This window comes from Muntiacus reevesi, chromosome 22 (genome assembly GCF_963930625.1).
Source record: "Muntiacus reevesi chromosome 22, mMunRee1.1, whole genome shotgun sequence".
In the NCBI taxonomy this organism is placed as follows: Eukaryota; Metazoa; Chordata; class Mammalia; order Artiodactyla; family Cervidae; genus Muntiacus; species Muntiacus reevesi.
In genome coordinates this window covers 4,574,172-4,596,285 of record NC_089270.1, presented here as the reverse complement: position 1 = coordinate 4,596,285, position 22,114 = coordinate 4,574,172, and the positions used below count along the sequence as shown (strand labels likewise).

The following is a 22,114-nucleotide window of genomic DNA, read 5'->3' as shown; positions in this document are numbered from 1 at the left end:
GTGCTGGGAGGTGAGGGGGCAGGAGTTGTGCTGCCCCCAGGATGTCCTTATGGGGAGACAGTACATGGCTGTGGTGGCTCTGACCACAGGAGGATCTGCTCTGGTGGTCTGGAGGTGCTTGGAGGACCCTGGAGGGCTTCCTGGAGGAGGTGTGGAGGGTGTGGGGGAGATGGCTGGTCCTGGGCCATGGTGTGGGAGGAGAGCCAGGGTGAGGCTGGGTCTTGCAGGCTCTTTCTCTCTCTCTGCTCTGGCTTCCTCTCTTTATAACTCCACCTGTTCCCTCTCCCTGGCCACCTCCCCTCTAATCTCACTCTGGGGCTGGGAGAGGGGTTGGCAGGGTATTCAAGTCCATCCACTCCTGCAGGTTAGGGTCTTTAGTGTCAAGAGGGGAGGCCCTTGTTCCCTCATTGGGTGAGGCAGCTGGAATCAGAAGGTCCTCCATTCATTTGTCAAGATCTCACCAGAAGCATCCCTATTGTCCTCCTTGGAACTGGCTTCCAGGGCTCAGTCCTCCTCTATAGGGCATCCTCGGAGAAAGCAATGGCAACCTACTCCAGTATTCTTGCCTGGAGAATCCAGGGACGGGGGAGCCTTGTGGGCTGCCGTCTATGGGGTTGCACAGAGGCGGACACGACTGATGCGACTTAGCCGTAGCAGCAGCAGCAGCAGCATAGGGCATCCTTGGGGAGCAGGGGGCCGGGGAGAAGGAAAAGGTTCTCAGGGCAGAGTCAAACACCCACAGTCTGAGAACCTTCCCGTCTAGCCATCCCCTTCAGTTTGTCTTTGGTAAAATGGGCTTCTTACTGAGGCCGGCAACCCCGGTGTGGTACCTGGGCACAGGGAACACAGCTGCATGGCACGCACACATTTCCGTCTGGTCATCCCCAGATCCCATTCCTCCTCCTCGCCTCCTTGTACCAACTCTTCCAGGAAGGGCCCGCTCCAGACGCCTCCCATGACCTGCTCTTTCTGATAATGGCCACCAGGGAGCACAGCGTCCTGAGGCAGCTGCTCTTCTTGGTCCTGAAATTAGGACAGCAGCAGGGAGGTCCTGAGGATTCCTTGAACCTTGGTGGCTGCAAACATTTTAGCTGTTTCTTTGGAAGACAAAGGTATTTAGGTTCAGTAAAGTGAGGACTTTAGCTTCCCACACTTAGATCCTTTTCCTTTTCATCTTTGAGGTTGGAAAAGTAAAACTGTTGAAAATATCAGTCGCTCAGTTCTGGCCAATTCTTTGCAACCCCATGGTCTGTAGCCCACCCGGCTCTTCTGTCTTTCACTATCTCCTTATGTTTTGTCAAACTCACATCCATTGAGTCGGTAATGCTATCCCATCATCTCAGCCTCTTTTCCAGCTTCTCTTTTTGCCTCAGTCTTTCCCAGCATCAGGGTCTTTTCCAATGAGTCAGTTCTTCACATCAGGTGGACAACGTATTGTAGGTTCAGCTTCAGCAAAAGACCTTCCACTGCATATTCAGAGTTGATTTCCTTTAGGATTGACTGGTTTGATCTCCTTGCTGTCCAAGGGACTCTCAAGCATTCTCTCCAGCACCACAGTTCAAAAGCATCAACTCTTTGACATTCAGCATTTATGGTCCAACTGTTTGTGGCCCAAGGCAGGAAATTTCTTTTTTTTTTTTTTCATTTTTCAGTGGATTTTGTCATACATTGATGTGAATCAGCCATAGAGTTACACGAATTATATTGATTACCTTACACTGTGGAGTGGATTATATCCTGATGAAATCTTTTGTGGAGTCCAGGTGCTTTTAATATACTGAGATATTTACTGATTCTGGACATTCATGTAACCATAATTGCACAGGATGTATCCTTTTTATTTGTCTTCCTTTACTGTTCCCTATTATGACTGAGTGCTATTCCACTGTGTACATATGGTGAGTTTGGTGTATTCAGCTATCATGGATGGACATGACTGGTGTCCACCATTTGGTGAGTGTGCATAATACTGCTTTGAATTTGCATTCAGAATCAAGGGAGTTTCAGAAACACATCTACTTCTGCTTCATTGAGTATGCTAAAGTTTTTGACTGTGTGGATCACAACAAACTGTGGGAAATCATGAAAGAGATGAAAGTACCAGAACACCTTACCTATCTCCTAAGAGACCTAATGTGTGTCAAGGAGTAACAGTTGGAAGTGGATATGAACAATGGACTGGTTCCAAATTGGGGAATGTGTACAAGAAGACTGTATATTGTCACGCACTTTATTTACGTTATATGTACAGGACATCATGAGCAATGCCAGGCTGGACGAATCACAAGCTGGAATCCACATTGCCAGTGGAAATACCAACAACCTCAGATATGCAGATGTTACCACTTTAAAGGCAGAAACTGAGGAGGACCTAAAGAGCTGCTTGATGAGGATGAAATAGGAGAGTGAAAAAGTTGGCTTGAAACTCCACATTTAAAAAAACTAAGATCATGGCACCTGCTCTCATCACTTGCATGATAAACAGAAGGAGAAAGTTTGGAAACAGTGACAGATTTTATCTTCGATTTCACTGCATATTGTGACAGCAGCCATGAAGTTATAAGATGCTTGCTCCTCGGAAGGAAACCTAGGACAAACTTAGACAATGTATTTAAAAGCAGACACATCACTTGCCAACAAAGGTCCATAGAGTCAAAGCTACGGTATTTCCAGTCGTCACGGACAGATGTGAGAGTTGGACCTTAACAAGACTGAGCACTAAACAACGCATGCTTTTGAAGTGTCATGCTAGAGAAGACTCTTGAGAGACTGCGGGTCAACAGGGAGACTAACCAGTCAATCCTAAGGAAATCAACCCTGAATCTCCACTGGAAAGAGCAATGTTCAAGCTAAAGCTAAAATACTTTGACCACTTGATACGTGGTGATGACTCACTGGAAAAGACTCTGATGCTGGGAAAGATTGAGGGCAGGAGGAGAAGGGTGTGGCAGAGGATGAGATGGTTAGTTTAACAACACTGACTCAATGGTCATGAATTTGAGCAAACTCCAGGAGATAGTGGAGGACAAAGAGTTTCATGTTGATGAATGTTTTCAATCATTTGGACACAAACGTGGGCATGAATATTACCTTTAATATTAATAATTCTTACATTGCGTGTCCTGTGTTTCAATTGTGGTGTGGTTTTCTTTCATCTCTTGGTGGCCCAGGATATAGGACAGGTGTAAGGCAGGTGATTCCAGGGGTCAAAGGAAGAGTATGAGATTGGACACAGAGCTTGGCATCACACATCCGGGTCAGTAGCTCCCTCCCGTATATCTTAGGCATAGCCCTCACAGCAGGGGCGTCTCCACCCTGGGATGAGCCCATGAAGGTACCCGGGACACAGCACGGCCACTGGTAACCCTGGGGGACTTGCTGAGATCTGGCAGGATGCAGGCAGATGCATTCTGGCATCCCTGTGGATTATTGCTTCTGTCTTTGGGAGAACACCTGGCTTTGACTCTTGCAGGTGAAGCAGGAGGGTGAGCATGTGTGAAGCTACCATCTGTGACAGGAGAGAAGAGAAAGGGCCGGCTCCAATGGGCAGGGGAAGACACGGGTCCTTAATGCGATTTTATTTAAGAAGTCAGAACACCACCCATCCATCCAATTCCTGCCGTTAGCACTCCAGATTGGCAGCTGTTCCCCTCACCCTCTAGGCTGCTTTTCTGTGTCCTGGGACCAGGAATCTGCCAAGGGCTTACTGCTCTTGAAAGTGAATGAAGAATGTCCGGATCTCCTTCGGGTAGATGGTGACCTCGGGGCCTCCTGGAGGTGGCGATGGATGACTGGAGTTGCCTGGAAGCAGAGAAGGTCTGTCCAGTATGGTCCCTGGACCACCTGCTTTCCCAGGACCTCATGGCTTCCCCCTGGCAACACGGCTCCTGCTGCGTCTGTAGCTCCCACTGCGATCACAGCCCCCAGCTGACCCACTCGTGACAGGACTCCACTCCTGGGGGGCCTCTTTCATCTCTGACCTCCCCTGTGGGCCCAGCACAGTGAAGTCACCTACAGTGGGCTCTGGCCACACTTGGTCTCCTCTCTCCACGGGTTGTGGCACCATGCATGTGCCTAGGAGCCTTCTCACTGAGGCCATGAGGGGGCCCCTCCCTTGATCTCAGTGGGCTCCATTGAGGGGTCACACCCTGGGGTTTAGGCGCCCACCTTGGGGTTAAAGTGGTTCCTCCATTCATCCATCCACCTTACCATCCATCCGCCCATCCATCCTTCCATTCCTGAATCCAATCCCTCCACCCATCCATTGTTATCAATCCATCCAACCTCCCGTCATCCATCAAACATCCAGCTTCTTTCCATCTCTCCTTTCATCCATCTACTCATGCATACATCATCCATCCATGTTCCTTCCTTCCATTCATCCTTCATCTATCCATTATCAAATTGTGTATCTTCCTGCATCCACACACTTTCCTTCCTTCCTTACATCATTTTTATCCAAGTAAATATCCTTCATTCTATCAGTCTATAACACATTGACTACTTGCCTACCAAAATCACTGCAGATGGTGATTGCAGCCATGAAATTAAAACATACTCCTTGGAAGAAAGTCTATGACCACACTAAACAACATATTAAAAATCAGAGACATTGCTTTGCCAACAAAAGTGTGTCTGGTTTTTCCATTGGTGATGTGAGAGTTGGACTTTAAAGAAAACTGAACACCAAAGAATTGATACTTTTGAACTGTGGTGTTGGAGAAGGCTCTTGAGAGGCCCTTGGACCACAAGGAGATCGAACCAATCCATCCTAAAGGAGATCAGTCCTGAATATTCATTCAAAGGACTGATGCTGAAGCTGAAACTCCTGGCCACCTGATGCAAAGGCCTGACTCATTGGGAAAGACCCTGATGCTGGGAAAGACTGAAGGGAGGGGGAGAAGGGAATGACAGAGATGAGATGGTTGGATGTCATCACCGACTCAATGGACATGAGTTTGTGTAAGCTCACGTGCAAGTCTTGGGTTCATCTAGACATGGGTGGGATGTGTGGTGCTGAACACACACATGCACACACAGACTCACTCAGCTACACACTCATGAGCACACACACTGTGCGGAGCCCTGGCAAGTGGAAAGGGAACTGAAGCTTAGAGTCTACAATCTTTGTTTGATTCAGGAAGGCTGAGACCCAGAGAAGGACAGCAAGCTCAAGGTCACACAGGCCTCAGGGGCAGAGCTGGGGTCTGGCTGGGAGTGAGGCTGGGGACTTGGAGCGGGGCCGGGACCAGGGCATCCAAACCTCTGTGGCGGTGAGGGTCCCGCGTGCTCCAGGTCCAGCGATGCATCTTCCTCACGTCCCAGGTCCCTGTGAGCGAGCGCTCCTCCACGGACACCACGGAGCCCAGCCCCCGCAGCACAGACTGCAGGACAGAGCAAGGGAGGGGTGAGCACCCGGACCCCAGACCTGAGCAGAGACCCTGACGAAGCAGGGCGGCCGCACCAGGGCCAGGGCCCAGCATCCCCCACATTCATTGCAGGGCAAGTCCCTGCGGGAGGAGGGGCAGCCCCATTTTACAGATGAGGATCTGAGGCCGGGGGCAACTGACCCCCCAGTGCTGGCTGGATCAGCATGCCCAGCAGGTGGCGGGCAGGTGGGGCCGCCCCAGGAAACACCCAGGCACCAGGGTGTGTCTCCCGAGGGCGTGTCCCCCTGGGGGCCTGACTCTGTGATGTCGGGGCAGGACACGGGAGGGCAGGTTACCTGCAGGTTCACGGTCACAGGCTGAGACAGCACGGGGTCCTGCTCCACCTCATACAGGTGCTGGAGCCGCAGCAGGACACGGCGCAGGTCTGCCTTGGCCTCGCGGTTTCGGTCTTAGGGACAGAAGGAAGGTGGCCGTGAGGACAACAGTCTCTGCCTGGCACTTTACACTCTCCCCTCCATTTCACATCTTTAACCTCCCTCAGAGGCAGCTAACACAGTCCCACTTTGCAGATGAGCCAAACAAGGCTCAGAATGGGGCGGACACTTGCCCAGACACACAGCCGGTGTGCATCAAGAAGGAGCGGGAGTGGAGGGGGGGATGGTATTCCAAGCCAGGTGCAGCCAAAGCGACCTCCTCCCACCACCCACACTGAAGCCGGCACTGATTCTTGTTCCCTGATGAGGTCCTCATTGGGCTTGCCCCTCCATCTTCCAGTTCTCTGGAAGATTCTCTGTAGCTTGGCCCCTGTAAAGGGTGGTATGGCCTCGTAGCCCTGAAGATGAGGTGCCATCGCAGAGTGGATATGTCAGGTCACTGCCACCAAGACCTAGGAAATGTGTTGCAGTACAGCTTCCACATGCTGGGTCCTTGGTGACCGAATGAGAAGACCCGCGCTGCCAACCCCACAGAGCACAGAAACGTAATGACCTGTGCTGTGTGAGGAAAGAGGGCATGTGGGCTCCTAGTTACTGCAGCCTAAGAGGTCTGCAATGTCTCTTGTCTCCATTCAAGTGCTGAGGTTAGGGACTAGAGCTCTAGAGTCAGGGAAGGACTTCTCAGAGCAGAACAAGAAGTTGACCAGGATAATGGTGATGAAGATGGTGATGTTCGTGATGATGGTGATGATGGTGAGGATGGTGATGGTGGTCATGGTCGTGATGGTGATGGTGGTGTTGGTGATGGTGGTGGTGATAAAGATGGTGATTGTGATGATGGTGGTGATGGTGATTATGTTGGTGATGGTGTTGATGATGGTGATGATGACAGTGATGGTGATGACCATGTTGATGGTGATGATGGTGGTGATGGTGATGGTGATCATGATGGTAATAAGGGTGATGATGATGGTGATGGTGATGATTTTCATGGTGGTGATGGTGGTGATGATGGTGTGGTGATGATGATGGTAATAATGATGATGATGGTGGTGATGGTGATTATGTTGGTGATGGTGGTGATGATGATGGTGATAATGGTGATGATGATGGTGATGGTGATGATGATGTTGATGGTGATGATGATGATGGTGGTGATGATGGTGTGGTGATGATGATGGTAATAATGATGATGATGACAGTGATGGTGATTATGTTGGTGATGGTGGTGATGATGATGGTGATAATGGTGATGGCGATATTGATGGTGATGATGATGTTGATGGTGATGATGGTGGTGATGGTGATGGTGATGATGGTGGTGATGGTGATGATGGTGGTGATGGTGATGATGGTGGTGATGGTGATGATGATGGTAATAATGGTGATGATGATGGTGATGGTGATGATGATTTTCATGGTGATGGTGGTGACTATGATGATGGTGGTGATGGTGATTATGTTGGTGATGGTGGTGATGATGATGGTGGTGATGATGATGGTGATTGTGGTGACGATGTTGATGATGATGATGACGTTGATGATGATGATGGTGGTGATAATGATGATGATGGTGATGATGATGTTGATGGTGATGATGGTGATGATGGTGTGGTGATGATGACAATAATGGTGATGATGACGGTGATGGTGATGATGATGGTGATAATGGTGATGATGTTGGTGATGGTGGTATGGTGGTTATGACTGTGATGCTGATAGCAATGATGGTGAAGACAATGGTAATGATGGCAATGATCATGCTGGTGGAGATTCCTTGAGGACTCAAGCATCATGAGAGACAGCAGGCCTCACGCCATCCCCTGTGGCTCCCCTCATTCAGTCTCCACTGATGTCTCACTAGGAGGACGGACCCCCTTCGCCTCCTCTTCGGTACAAGCTGCCCCCGGAAGATGCGTTCTCAGTGCGCTTAGCCTGACACAGAACAGTAGAGGAGGCTCGATCACCGCAGGTGAGGCTACCTTCTGTGACAAGTGGGCAGGCTGTGGTTCAGTGATGGAATTCTCATGTCTACAGAGTTGAGCCACAGTTGGCAACACCCTCTATCAGAGACAAAGATGACCTTTGGCCTCTGCCCTTTTCCACCTTCTCCTCATTTCACAGACACTTGGAGTGTGCCTGCCCTAGGTGGGTCTCCTGGAGCAGGGCAGTGGTTGAGGCACAGTCAGTCCATCCTCTGAGAAGCGTGGAGTTAAGGGAGCAGATAAGGGGCAGCAGCCCCAATATGAATAATGGGTTCCTGGCAGTTGTTACCTCCTCCAGAAAGCCCTCCCTGATCCCCTGCTGGGGGCTCCCCTCTGTACACAGTCACAGCGTCTGACGACACCCAGACCCACCTTGTTTCTGCTTGCTGAGTGACCTGCCTCCCTGAGGGCCTCAGGTCCCTCTTTGGGCAGGTAAGGGAACCAGGTGACCTCACAGAGCCTGGAGGACTCTGAGGAGGGTCCTTTGTCTGGTGAAGGGCTGGGGACCAGGCTGACATGTGGAGGCAAGAGTGAATGTGGACACCTGAGCACCTGCGCACCTTTCCGGAGAGTCTGCAGGTGCTTTGTGTGGTTCGAGCTGTACTTCCAGCCGGGGATGCTGAGGATCTGTAGGTGGACACTGGAGGGGAGCGTCACAGCCTTTTGCTTCCAAGAACCGTTCCAGCTGCCTCTGTGGGCAGTTTCTGTAAGGCAGATGAGCAACAAGGAGAGGCTTTGGGCCAAAGTCTCCTCTCGGCATTCTTAGCTCTCCATACTAAGGCCCCCGTTTAATCTGATCTCTTTCCCTCGACCACACCGCAGGCAGGCTGAAGCCCCTGCTGGTGCAAATGCCCTAGACTGCCTTGAGTCTCTAGTCCAGCCGGTTCAAACTGCAGACTGGGAGATGGGGCCAGAGAGAAGACGCCATTTCTTCCAGAACTTGCAGCGAGTCACACAGAGACCTGCTCTGTGAACAGTTCTGGGAAGCCAGCCCCCGCGCTGTCATCTGTGGCTGCCTCTGCCCAGAAGGACTCAGCCCTCCACTTCCAGGAGACGCTCTGTTCAACCCTGGGCTGCAGCTGGAGCTGCCATCCCCTCTCAGCTCCCAGGCCTCAGTGATTGGTCAGGCCTGGGTCACGTGATTTGATCAGGGCCAATCAGCACCTCCCTCTGGGATCTCTGCTCTTGAAAGAGAAGTTTCAATTCCTCCTACTGGCTGTATGACCTTAAGCAAGTCACTTAAAACTCTTTACCCTCAGGACGCCCACGTTTACAAGGAGGGGCTTAGATCTGATGTCCCTGGTCACCTTCTGCCCCATAGGAGCCCAGATCCCTGCAGGCACCAGCTCAGCCGCATCCCTAGACAGGGCGGCTCACCCGGGGGCAGTGATGACAGGTGCACTGACAGGACCCCCACCTCACCATTCATCTCTCTGAGCATCACGACGGGCCGGTGCTGCAGCGCCAGCCCACTCCTCTGGCGCAGGCCACTGGTGAGGGTCCAGGGTCCCAGAAGCAGCCAGAGCACCGGGTGGACGACGGAGGAGTCGTTCAGTGTGAGGTCGTTCTCCAGGGCCCACTTGTCATTGTTCCACAGCCGCCGGTGCAGCATGACCTGCGAGGGATAACTGTCTGACCGGGCCTGCCTGGACCCTGGGCTGCTTGTGAGTGACCAGAGGGGCCTCCTACCTCCACCTGCCCGTTCCCTTGGCTGGAGACGCCGTGCGCCTGCTCGGACAGCAGCACCAGCCTGCTTCGTCTGTCCTGGATGAAGGCTGACTGCACCATGGGGTAGTAATTCTGTAGACAGAAACATCAGCAGGCTGATGGAGGGGGCAGTGGACAAGGTCAGCCAGCAGGCCTGGGGTCTCCCTATGGCCCCAGGCGGCCTCCTGCATGAGCGCAGCAGCAGCCCAGGGTGGCATGGTAGATGGGGGAGGGGCTCTGACTTGTGATATGGACGCACTGGGATTCAAAGCCAGCTCCACTGCTTCCTGACCTTATGCCCTGGGGGACCCAGCCTACCTGAGCCTCGGTTTCCCCATCTGTAAAATGTGCCCACAAGGTCCCTCTGCTGCAGGGAGATAATGAGATATCTATGCCAGTCCAGCCTGAGATGACCCCCAGCCAGGGGTTCCCAACCAGAAAGGGGCTGGTGTCTGGGCTGGAAAGCATTCACACAACCTTTTGTTCTATTGGAGCAAGATGTCCTGGGCTGATTTCCCCGGATTCTCTGGAGCCCAGGCCACAGTGGGTGAGGACCAGCTGCAGAGATGAAGGGACAGAAGTTCAAGGAAGACAGAGCAGGGAGGAACCACACCCCTTCTCAGGGCCCCCGTGGAAGGAGAGAGACAACTAACACAGATGGAGGCTCATGAGATGGCCAGCATGCATCATCCCAGCTGGATCATCCCAGCACTCAGCACAGTTCTCTTCCTAGGAGAGCACCGAGGTCCAGGGACACCCAAGGACTTGCCCGAGGTCACGCTGATGAAGGGAGAGGCCCTGGAAGCTGATTGATTTTGGAATTCAGCCCCTGCTCAGCCCTCCCTGGCAGCCAGGCTGTGACTCAGCTCACAGCAGCAGAGGAGGGTCACACCCCATTCAGGCCTAGCCAGGTACCACGTGCTTAATCCTCACGCAACCCCCGGCGGGTCACCCGTTGACTGAGCAGGACCCGCGGTGCACACAGACCTCAGGGACACGCCTCACACACGGCGGCCCTAGACTCAGAGACCAGGTCTGAACATGCCTGGTCCACAGCCCCTAGGGGCAGACACAGGGCAGTGGGGCTCTGGGAGATGCTCTAGACCTAAGGGGGCTCCCCTGCCTTCTGGAAAAAGGCCACCAGGACTAGATCTGTGGCTGCCACACCCCGGGACAGCATACCCGAGCGATGGTGTTCCACGTGTCCTGCCGGTAGGGCCTGCGCTGCATCTGGTAGCCATTGTTGTCCGAGTAGAGGACCCGCCCTGTGTTCAGGTCGGTGCTTGTCCTCAGGATGGCCTCACGGTTCAGCTCCAAGGGGCCCACCCGGTACTCCTGCTCTATGCGATGGCAGAGCAGCTCCCCGTCAGATCCCTGGGGCCCATGGGCCAGCCGGGAATAGATGGCGAACGTGGGCTCACTGTCGTTCACCTCCCTGGAGGAGAAGCAGGACAGGTAGGTCAGGCCCAGGGAGCCTTCTGGACACCCCACCCTTCTCCTTTCTTCCTTTGTCTCCTTCCATCTCCCTCCATCCATCCTTCCTGCAGCCAGGAAGCCGGGGAACCTGCTTGGAATAGAGAACAGGAGGGACCCTGCCCCCTGAAGACTCTGGGTACCCAGCCATGCTGGCGGCTCTGTCTGTCCTGCTGATGGAAACACAAGAACTGCTCTCATGCTGGTCACTGTCACCCTGGGCTCCTGTCCCACCTCTGGACTCAGGTGCCCCCAGGGTGACACAGCGGAGGCCAGAGAGCAGGCCTGCAGAGACTGGAGCAGCTCATGATGTCATGGGGCTTCCAGGGAGGAAGGACCGTGCACCAAGCCCAGGTCCAGGAGCTGGGTGTCTGAAGCAAGGACGGGCCCCCATTGCCTCAGTCACCTGCCTGTGAGCACCTCCACGTGCTGAGCACAGCCAGGGGGCCCCCCTCACCTGTAGAAGTCCTGCCGGATCTCAGTCACCAGCGGCCCTGCCACGATCTCCATCCTCACAGCCTCCCACGCGGGCTCCGCTGTACCATCGGGTGTAAACACATAATTGTCTGAAATGGGGCCTCGATGGAAATCACTCTTCACGTGATACTCCATGAAACTCTGGGTCACCTGTACTGTTCGGTTACTCTGCCTGCACAGAGAGGAAAGAGAAAAGAGTGTCATCGTCATGGCCATCGCATCCTCATTCTGGGACCCAGGCTGACAGAGCCTCTGGAGCTGCCAGCCTGGGACAGGGGGGAGCAAAAACAACCTCCTAAGTGCACCAGTGACATTTGTGAGCTCACTCAATGAAGCTCATGCACTTGGTTTGGAGAAAAGAGGTATGGACCCACCAGAGCTCACATGATATCAGATCCTATCTCTTTCCTGGTTGTTGCTTTTGTTCAGTTGCTAAGTCATGTCCGAATCTTCTGACACCACGCACTAAAGCATGCCAGGTTTACGTGTCCGGCACCATCTCCTGGAGTTTGCTCAAATTCATGTCCATTGAGTTGGTGATGCTATCTAACCATCTCACCTCTTGCTGCCCCCTTCTCCTTTTGCCTTCCATCTTTCCCAGCATCAAGATCTTTTCCAATTAATGGGCTCTTTGCATCACATTATCAAAGTATTTGAGCTTCAGTTAAGTTAAGCATTTCCAATGAATATCAAGGGTTAATTTCCTTTAGGATTGACTAGTTTGATCTCCTTGCAGTCCAATGAACTCTCAAGAGACTTCTGCAGTACCACACTTCAAAAACATCAATTCTTCAGTGCTCAGTTTTCTTTATGGTCCAACTCTCAAACCCTCACAAGACTACTGCAAAGACCAAAGCTTTAAGTATATGGATATGTGTTGGTAAAGTGATATCTCTATTTTTTAATATACTGTGCAGATTTCATATAGCTTTTTTGCCATGGAACAAGGATCTTTAATTTCATGTGTTACATCATGACCTGCTGCAGTGATTTTTGGAGCCCAAGAAAATAAAATCTGTCACTTCTCCATTTTTCCTGATTCTATTTGCCAAGATGTGATGGGATCTGATGCCATAATCTTAGTGTTTTGGATGTTGAATTGTAAGCCAACTTTTTCACTCTCCTCTTTCACCTTCATCAAGAGGCTCTTAGGTTCCTCTTCACTTTCTGCCTTTATAGTGGTATCATCTGCATATCTGAGATTGTTGATATTTCTCCAGGCAATCTAGATTCCCCCTTGTGATTAATTCAGCCTGGCATTTCACAGGATGCACTGTGCATATAAGTTAAATAGTCAAAGTGACACTATACAGCCATGAGGATCTCCTTCCCCAATTTTGAACCAGTTGATTATTCCACGTCCAGTTCTAACTGTTGCTTCTTGAGTTGTATACAGTTTTCTCATGAGATAGGTAAGGTGGTCTGGTTTTCCCATTTCTTTAAGAATTCTCCACAGTTTCTTTTGATTCAAATCCAAGGCATTAGCATAATTAATGAGGCAGAAATAGATGTTTTTCTGGAATTCCCTTGCTTTTTCCCTGATCTGACATATGTTGGCAATTTGACCTCTGGTTCCTCTGCTTTTATAAATCCAACTTCTACATCTGGAAGTTCTCAGTTCACATACCGCTGAAGCCTAGCTTAAAGGATTTTGAATACATCCTTGCCAGCATGTGAAATGAGAGAACCTGTACAGTAGTTGGAACATTCTCTGGCACTGCCCCTGTTTGGGACTGGGATGAAAGCTGACCTTTTACAGTCCTGTGGCCACTGCTGAGTTTTTCAAATTTGCTGGCATACTGAGTGCAGCACTAGAGCAACATCATCTTCTAGGATTTTAAATGATCAGCTGGAATTCCATCACCTTCACATGGTTTGTTCGGAGTAATTCTTCCGAAGTTGAAAGAACTCTTACAACTCCACAATAAAGAACAGCCCAATTTTGAGATGGGCAAAGGATCTAAAATGACATTTCACCAGAGAAGATGCACAAATGGTCAAGAGGCCCATGAATAGATGCTCAACATCTATAGTTCACAGTGGATGGAAATCAAAGCCGCAATGAGATAGCACATCACATACACCAGGGTAGCTATATAGAATATACAAATGTATATTTGTATACATGTTAATACATTTGTATACATGTTAATACAAATCTAGGGGGGATATGGGGAAATCGGAACCTCATAGTTTTGGTTAAGATTGCAAAATGGTGCAGCTGGGTGGGACACAGTCCAACAGTTTCTCAAAGTGTAAAACATAGAGTTTCCTGTGACCAGACAATTCCACTCTTAGGAAGTGACCCAAGAGAAAGGGAAGCTTTTGTCAACACAAAATCTTGTACATGCATGTTCACAGTGAACTTACTCACAAAAGCCTCAGAATGAAAACCACCCACATGTCCATGAGGTGAGGACTGGATAAATGAACCAAGGAATATCTGTCAATGGAATATAAATCAGCCCCACAAAGGATCTGGGTCTCACTCACACTGCAATGTGAATGAAACTTGGAAATATGATGCTGCATGAAAGAGTACATCATGCAAAATGTCAGGCTGGATGAACCACAAGCTGGAATCAAGATTGCCAGCAGAAAAACAGTCTGAGAATGCAGGTGAAAGTGAAAGTGAAAATCCCTCAGTGGTGTCCGACTCTTTGCAACCCCATGTACTTTATAGTCCATGGAATTCTCCAGGCCAGAATCCTGGAGTGGGTAGTTTTTCCCTTCCCCAGGGGATCTTCCAAAACCAGAGACTGAACCCAGGTCTCCTGCATTTCAGGTGGATTCTTTACCGGCTGAACCACAAGGGAAGCCCAAGAATACTGGAGTGAGTAGCCTATTCCTTCTCCAGGGGATCTTCCCAATCTAGGAATTGGACTTGGGTCTCCTGCATTGCAGGTGGATTCTTTACAAACTGACTTATCAGGGAAGCCCTGCATCGGCAAATGATACCACTCTAATGGTAGAGAATGAAGAGGAACTAAAGACCCTTTTGATAAGGGTGAAAGACAAGAGTGAAAATGATGGCTTAAATCTGAACATTCAAAAAACTAGGGTTATGGCATCTGTTCTCATCACGTCATGGCAAATGGAAGAGAGAAAAATGGAAACAGTGACAGACTTCATTTCTACCTCCAAAATCACCGCAGATGGTGACTGCAGCCAAGAAATTTAAATACACTTGTTCCTTGGAAGGAAAGCTATGACAAACCTAGACAGCATACTGAAAAAGCAGAGATATCACTTTGCCGACAAAGGTCTGTATAGTCAAAGCTGTGGTTTTTCCAGTAGTCATGCAAAGATGGGAGGAGTGGACCATGAGGAAGTGGACCATAAAGCCATAGATTTGATGCTTTCAAGTTGTGGTGCTTGGGAAGACTCTTGAGAGTTCCTTGGACTGCAAGGAGATCAAACCAGTCAATCCTAAGGGAAATCAACCCTGAATGTGCATTGGAAGGACTGATGCTAAAGTTGAAGGTTCAATACGCTGGCCATCTGATGAGAAGAGCAGACTCATTGGAAAAGATTCTGATGCTGAGAAAGATGGAGGGCAGGAGGAGAAGGGGGTGACATACGATGAGATGGTTGGATGGCATCCCTGACTCAGTGGACATGAATACGAGCGAACTCCCAGAGGGAGTCAAGGACAGAGGAGCCTGGGTTGCTGCAATGGATAGGGTCACAAAGTCGGACACGCCGTAGTGACAGAACAACAACAACCGTGTGAAGGATACCAGGCTCCAAAGGGCCCCAGAGGGTGTGATTCCATTGAATGAAATGTCTAAACTAAGCAAGTCCAGAAGATTCCACCAGCCAGGTAGCCCTGTGTGTATGCTCAGTGGGTGTCTGACTTTGCAGCCCCATAGACTCTAGCCTGCCAGGCTCCTTTGTCCCTGGGATTCTCCAGGCAAGATTACTGGGGTGGGTTGCCATGTCCTTCTTCGGGGAATCTTCCCAATCCAGGGATTGAACCCAGGTCTCTTGCACTGCAGCTGGATTCTTTACCGTCTGAGCCAGCAGGGAAGCCAGGTCCCTGAGGGAGGTGAAAAGAGGACATATGAAGATTCTCCTGGGGGTGATGTAAATGTCCTAACCTGAGTGTGGAGATGCCTGTACACACTGCGATCACAGGGAGCAGCAGAGACGTGTACAGTGTAAAGTGACGGCTCGGACGGTAAGTGAATTTCAGCAGCACCCTTGTCATATATAAAAGAACAAAGGCCCTCCTCGAGCAAAACTGCGCTGGGGTGGTCTGTGCCCACGGAGGCTGCCTGCCTCAGGCCTTTGCACACGCAGGTCCTTCCCAGGAACCACCGCCCCCTCCTCTGACCCACAGACTCCTCCCACCCTTCCAGGCGTCACGCCTGGCTCAGGGGCCTCATCCCCGCCAAGCCCGCTCTGCACCGCCCTGTCTCAATCCCAACAGCCTCCGCTCTCTGACTCTGCAGCAGGCGCTGGTAGTTCCCCTCCTGGGATGTGAGGCGGCCCCATAAGGAACACGCTGTCCTCCCCTGAGCCAGCAGCAACTGAAGACACCCAGGGTAAGGAAGGTGGACAGCGGGACATGAGCTCTTCCCCGGGAAGCGCTGTCTGGGGTCCTGGCTTAGGGATGGGGTACCTGAGGGAGGGAAGAATGGGGTGGCGAGATGGAGCTGGCTGTTCAGGGGTGCTCCAGAAGGGGCATGGGGCCTGAGTGATGACTGAGCTCAAGCTGGCCTGCAGACTCCACCTTTCAAAGCATGACCCTGGCGGGGGGGGGGGGGGGGGGGGGGGGCGGGTCACTCACAACCTGCTGGGTGACAGCCCATTCCTTCTGCTCCACCACACTCTCTGCAGTCAGCCCCGACTCTGTGCCTCATGCCCTCTCAAGAAGGACCTGTGGGCTGACTGGAGGAGGGAGCCCCATGGAGGGGGTCCAGGTCTGTGCTTGCAGATTGCTGACAGATGGCAGGACTGGGCTGCAGGTGACATTCACAGACCAGTGTGCCCTGTCTTCTTCCCCTTCTCTCCCTGCCTCTTCCTTCTCTTTCCTTGCCTCACTCTCTGCCCGCTGCCCGGCCCCCCACCCCAGGTTCCTTGCCCCGCTCCCTGGCAAACTTCTGATCCTGTTAGGAGATCACATCGAGAAACAGAAGTGGGTGTGAGGCACAAAGAGCTGAAGAGGTGTCGAAACTGCCCATAATGTGACCTCCCCATGGACAGGGCTGACTTCAAACTCTGGAGGCCTCTCCTGGGCCCTCTCTGCTGCCAATGAATAGCTGGTGGTGAGTGAATAGTTCAGTGGATGGGTGTGAGAGAGTCAATTCCTAGGCAGTTTGATAAGAAGTCTAGGGGTCCCCAAGGGGAGAGGGGTCTGGAATTCTCAAGGAGGAAGAAAGGACAAACTTTTTCCCCCTCTACATTCCTTAGGATTATATAACAATAATATACCCTGCTTGAGGACAGTCTCTGGAAAAAAAACTTTCTGGCTAATCCTATTATCTTAAAACGTAAATTATGGGAGTAGGTCTAGTGAGGTCTTTATAACCCCCAGACATTCTTTTCATTCACTGTAATAACTAATTAGAGAGTATATAACTCCATGGCTAACACTAGCAAGGGGGTACTCTTTCTGCCCCCTTCTGATGCCTAGGTCAGAAGCTTTCTCTATCTCCTTTATACTTTAATAAAACTTTATTACACAAAAGCTCTGAGCAATCCAGCCTCGTCTCTGGCCCCGGGTTGAATTCTCCTCCAGAGGCCAAGAATCCCAGCGTCTTTTCGTGGTTCAGCAACAACCTTTCAGGTGGATCAACAGAAAGATGGATGGATGGATGATTGGGTGGATGGAGGATGGACGGATGACGGATGGAAACCGGGAAGGTTAGATGCATAGATAAGTGGTTGTGTGAGTGCATAGTGGATGTGACTGTGGGTGAATAGATGGATTTCATGTGGCTCTCAGTTTTAAAAAGTTGATCTCATGATTAGTATATTTTCCCAGGGTGTGTTAGTAAATACCCCATTTTCTGAGGTTAAAATCCCTGGAAGGAACAAGTTCAAGAAAGGCTGTATGGACCTGGCTTAGATTCCCATAACTAGACATAAACCTGGTTGCACTACAGGGAGCTTCACCACCATCACACCCTTGCCCTGCAGCTGAGGAAATGGAGACCCAGGTGGGGCATTACCTGCCCAGGCCCAGGGTCCTCCTGGCTTCAGAGGCAGCGATGACTGCACCTCACCTCTCCCAGATGCTGTGCATCAGGTTGGTATCTGTGTCCAAGAACACGGTGTAGCAGTCATTCTCCACAGGCACCAGGTGGGAGCCCACTTGTCCGCCACGTCTCCTGAGTCTGTGTCCAAAATGCTGGGTGCTGGCCACGAAGGGTGCAGTCTCCCCAGTGTCCTCCTGGGAACTCCTGCTGGGCTGGATGCTGTAGTGCCGGTAACTGAGTCCTGGGATCGTGGTCAGCACGCGCAGGTGATAGGCAGAGGGCATCTCCTTCGAACTCTGGACCTGGAAGACCTGAGGGACAAGATGAATGTTGGATGTCAGGGATGGAAGATGCCTCAGTCTCCTTGGAAACCCTGGGCTTACACACCTGGTGGATGGAGTGCTTGCTCTGCACAGAGACAGCTGGGTCATCCAGCACTGGGCTGAGTGGGTTTCCTCTCCTGCATCCTCCCTGCTCAACTGGGTCCAACTTCTTCTCCCTCCTTCCTCTTTCTCCATCATGGCTGCAAACCACCTGCCCTCTTCCCACACTTCCTCCTGTTCCTGCCTCTGAGCCATTGCTCACGCTGTTCCCTCAACCTCTTTGAAGGGGGGCTCCCTTGTCTCTTAATCCTCCAATTTCCCCAAGGAGGGAGGTTTCCATGTTGCCCTGCAGGCCTTTTTCCATCTCCGTGTAATCTGATTCAGGGAAGGGAGTTAGATGAGGACACTATGTCCACACAAGAGGTCCTTCACTCTCTAGGGAACAAGTGTCATTTCTGAGTCCTGTGCAGAGGGTTTGGGGGATCTTTGAAGAAACTCATGTTTTGCTTCACAGTCTCCAGCTTGGCCTTTCTCTGAGCTAAAGAAGACACCTGTCACCACCTCACACCCCAAACCTGTCCTGAAGGATTTCCTCCACCACAATTGTCATCTGTCACTCCTACACTTTCTAATTTTCTTCTTTCCTGGATCCCCCACTAGAATAAAAGCCCCCTGAGAACTATTGTCTACTTGATTATTAAAGTTTCTCCAGTGCCTAAAGCAAAGCCTGGCACATACTAGGTTTTCAGTAGTATTTAAGAGCATTTAGACTTAGTAGGTGGTGCCTATCGGTGGGGAGGGGGATGTTATGTGTTGGGTCTACTCAACCCAACACCCTCGTGTCTCCCAACCATGACAGAGAGGAATCTTCCTCCTCTTTCTCAGCTAAGAATCACTGCCCTGCCTGCCAGGTCATCACCCCATGCCTTAACTGTCCATTTCTGTGTCTGTTCCATGAATCCCAGGATGGCTCCAGAGTCCAGGGATGAGCACTCATCTGGGGCCAGACCCAGAACAGACATTTGGGAGTGTTTGCTCGATGGTGGATTGATGGCATTACCTCTCCCACTTCTTCAAGCAAGTGCTGGCTTGGCGACAGTAGGGTCACCTCTAGAACCAAGTCTAGCTCCAGGTCTGGGAAGGAACGACCACACAGGATTTGGGTGTCATAGCCAGGGCCTGCCCCTAACACAGCACCTTCATAAAGATGCACAGTGAGGACTATCACTGGCTTCCCCATGAGAAGTAGAATTTTATACAGGAATATATATATATGCCCAATGGGGAGCTGGACAGTGGGTGGATGGTACCATGTGATACCATGGAGGTGAAGATACCATGAAACCTTCCTTGGTGGGAACAGTAGAGCAAACTTTGGATCAACTCAGATGTCCAAAGCCCAGGGTCAGGCCCCTGGGTGGATCCACTGACCCTGATGATGACTCACCCCTATGACACTGTCCTCACAGTGAGGGCAGCCTGTCACATGTTCCCTTTAGATGCCCACTTCTGGGTGCTCAGCCCAGAGCAGGGGCAGCAACAGGGCATGCACCTTAGATGATGTCCCCCTTACCTGTGCAGGCACGGGGCGGCCTGACTCATCTGTGATGCTGACACTGGGGAAGTCCACAGTCAGGGTGATGATGGTGGTGACCGTCCAGGCCAGCGGGTTGTAGACCACCGCAAGGCGTCCCCCAGGCTCTGGGCCTGCAGACAGAGAACAGGCTCTACTGCTTGACCTTACCCACCCCTTACCCCTGGTGCCCCTCAGAACAAGGGAAACTGAGGCAGGTGAGAGCAACCCTGCAGAGTCCAGGGGGAAGGACAGACAGACATGTGGGCTCCTACGTGCAACCCCATCCACGTCTGTTCAAGCTGTGTCCTGGTTCCCAGGAGGGATGGGTAAGCGTGCAGCCAGAGATAAGGGCCCATGAGCTCCTCACTCATCTCCTCCTGTCATCTCACTTTACTGGTGAGGACACTCAGGTGCAGAGAGAAGGGTCAGTTGTCCAAGGTGACCCATGTCCTAAGGCCTGACTCCAAAGCTTGAGCGCTTGGCAATATACAGACAGAATTCTCAGGACCTTGAAGGGTCAGGGTCAATCACCAAGGTCAGCACTGGAGGTCTCTGGTATGAACCTGGGTTCTCTTTATGCTCCATCCTCCACCCCACGTGCCCCAGGATAAGACCACATCTGATGACTCCCAGATCCCTGGACACTGCACACACTGTCCAGTCCCTGGCATCTGCACGGGCAGCTCCCATGGCTGGGTGCCTTTCTGGGGTCTCCACCTCCACCTCGCTTGGGGAGTCAGTCACCCTTCTGAGCTCATGGGAATAGCCGGCCCCACCAGGAAACAGAAGAACACAGTCCTAACTCCCTTACTGAGAAAGTTTTCCCCTCCCGACACCAGGATGCATGGGCAGAGTCCCTGGATGCTGCACCCCCGGCCCCCAGACTCTAAAGGCAGGATGGGACTGTACCCAGACACAGTGCAGAGGGCGGAGCTGGGCAGTGTGACCGGGCAGACACCCGCCAGAGCCCACTGTGCCCCCGGGGGCCTCGCCTACCTGAGTGGGCTGGAGACCTGTCCTGGATGATGGAGGCCATCAGCGTGTGCACCCCTTGCATCCCAGTGCTCAGGTGCTCCACAAACATGTGATCAACCTTGAGGGCGTGTGTCCCGGTGATGGCATCGTGGTGCTGGACCTGGGCCCCCGCAGGAGCAGGACAAGAGTGGGCTCAGGCCGGCCTCTGCTCAGCACCTGCTGTCCTCACACCCACTGGGCCCTAACTCCCCTTCCCTCTCAGCAGGTGCTGCTGGAGAATTGGGGGTTCCTCCCATTTTACAGAAGAAGAAACTGAGGTCAGAGAGGTCGATGAACTTGCCCAAGTGTTTTTGAACTTGGGAAAACACATAACTGTGTCCCTGACCCTGGACAGAAAACTGACTTCTGGAAAGGACCCTCCCCAGCTTCCCTCTGTGACCCAGTCATCCCATAATGAGAGGGTAACAAGTAGGAAGGTCAGGGGTCTCCAAACGGAGGAGTGTCAGACATTTTTAACTCTCTCTTAAGGGGCAGGCAGAAACAAACTAGTGTTATATTTTTTTCCCTTCTCTATAGAAATTTAAAAAGAGGTTTCTCTTAAACTTCTGTGTTGCCATAATGATACCTGGTTCCACCTGAACTTAACTTTTCTCCAACCTTGAGCTAACCAATGCACTTTTCTTATGGAAATGTCTGTCTTAAGCTATGTTAATGTACTATGTATTTACCCTAGACTCTGTCTTCTAGTTGGTTCCCCCTAAGGACTCAGAGCCCACTTGACAAACCAGTATGTTATACTCTTATATTCTTCTCTTAATCTATGTTAATGAAACTGTATATGTGCATAAAAATCTGCCTTTCTTCAAGAGTCATGTCAATCATTTTATGGCCCGGGATGACTCAGCTGGTGCTAATATTATCTCAATGAATGTTGTGGGTGAGGGGCCTGGTGCCATTCTCTGAGTTTTGAGACATTTCCTTTCTCTGATTAGCAGATTTCTAGTAGCTATATAACATCCAGCTAAAGACTGGCAGAGGAATACTCTTTCTGCCCCCTTCTGATGTCTATGTCAGAAGCTTTCTCCATCTCTTTTATACTTTAATAAAACTTTATTACACCAAAGCTCTGAGTGATCAAGCCTCGTCTCTGGCCCCAGATTGAATTCTTCTCACCCAGAGGCCAAGAATCCGATGTTTTTCATGGTTCAGCAACAACCTTTCAATAAGTGCTGATAACCTGCTCCAGAAAAGCCCCACACATGGCCTATTACTTGACTGTACCACATAGGGTTGGATGACATCCTCTTCCCAGAAGGGAAACTTGAGTCCCCCTGAGGTGAAGCCACATGGCCAACCACTCTGATGGATGCTAAAGTCAATCCTCTTCACCCCTTGCACAATGACTAGTCCTGCCAGCAATTCTTTTTAGTGGCTATGAATGTCATGGGCAGTGTGGCCCATATCTGACTAGTGAAGAGACAAGTTGTAGGAGATCTTCGGCCTCAGTTTTCCCGTCGGTACAGTGGAGACAATTAAGATGCAGATTTATGAACAACTTCCTTTGTGGCAGC

The 22,114-nt window shown here is 51.2% G+C and overlaps 1 protein-coding gene across 1 annotated transcript in view; it reads right to left on the bottom strand.

Moving 5' to 3' along the window:
- Positions 1-3,621: 3,621 nt before the first annotated feature.
- Positions 3,622-22,114, bottom strand: part of LOC136152850 (epididymis-specific alpha-mannosidase-like) — a 42,626-nt gene continuing 24,133 nt past the window's right edge. Inside the window, exons 9-19 of the mRNA XM_065914308.1 lie at positions 20,565-20,703; positions 19,566-19,699; positions 17,697-17,971; positions 11,447-11,638; positions 10,699-10,951; positions 9,499-9,609; positions 9,232-9,424; positions 8,370-8,513; positions 5,726-5,838; positions 5,264-5,384; positions 3,622-3,801 (exon numbers count right to left, since the gene is read on the bottom strand). Of these exons, the coding sequence (XP_065770380.1) occupies positions 3,704-3,801; positions 5,264-5,384; positions 5,726-5,838; positions 8,370-8,513; positions 9,232-9,424; positions 9,499-9,609; positions 10,699-10,951; positions 11,447-11,638; positions 17,697-17,971; positions 19,566-19,699; positions 20,565-20,703 (1,773 nt within the window). The 3' untranslated portion in view covers positions 3,622-3,703. The remainder of the gene's footprint in view (positions 3,802-5,263; positions 5,385-5,725; positions 5,839-8,369; positions 8,514-9,231; positions 9,425-9,498; positions 9,610-10,698; positions 10,952-11,446; positions 11,639-17,696; positions 17,972-19,565; positions 19,700-20,564; positions 20,704-22,114) is intronic.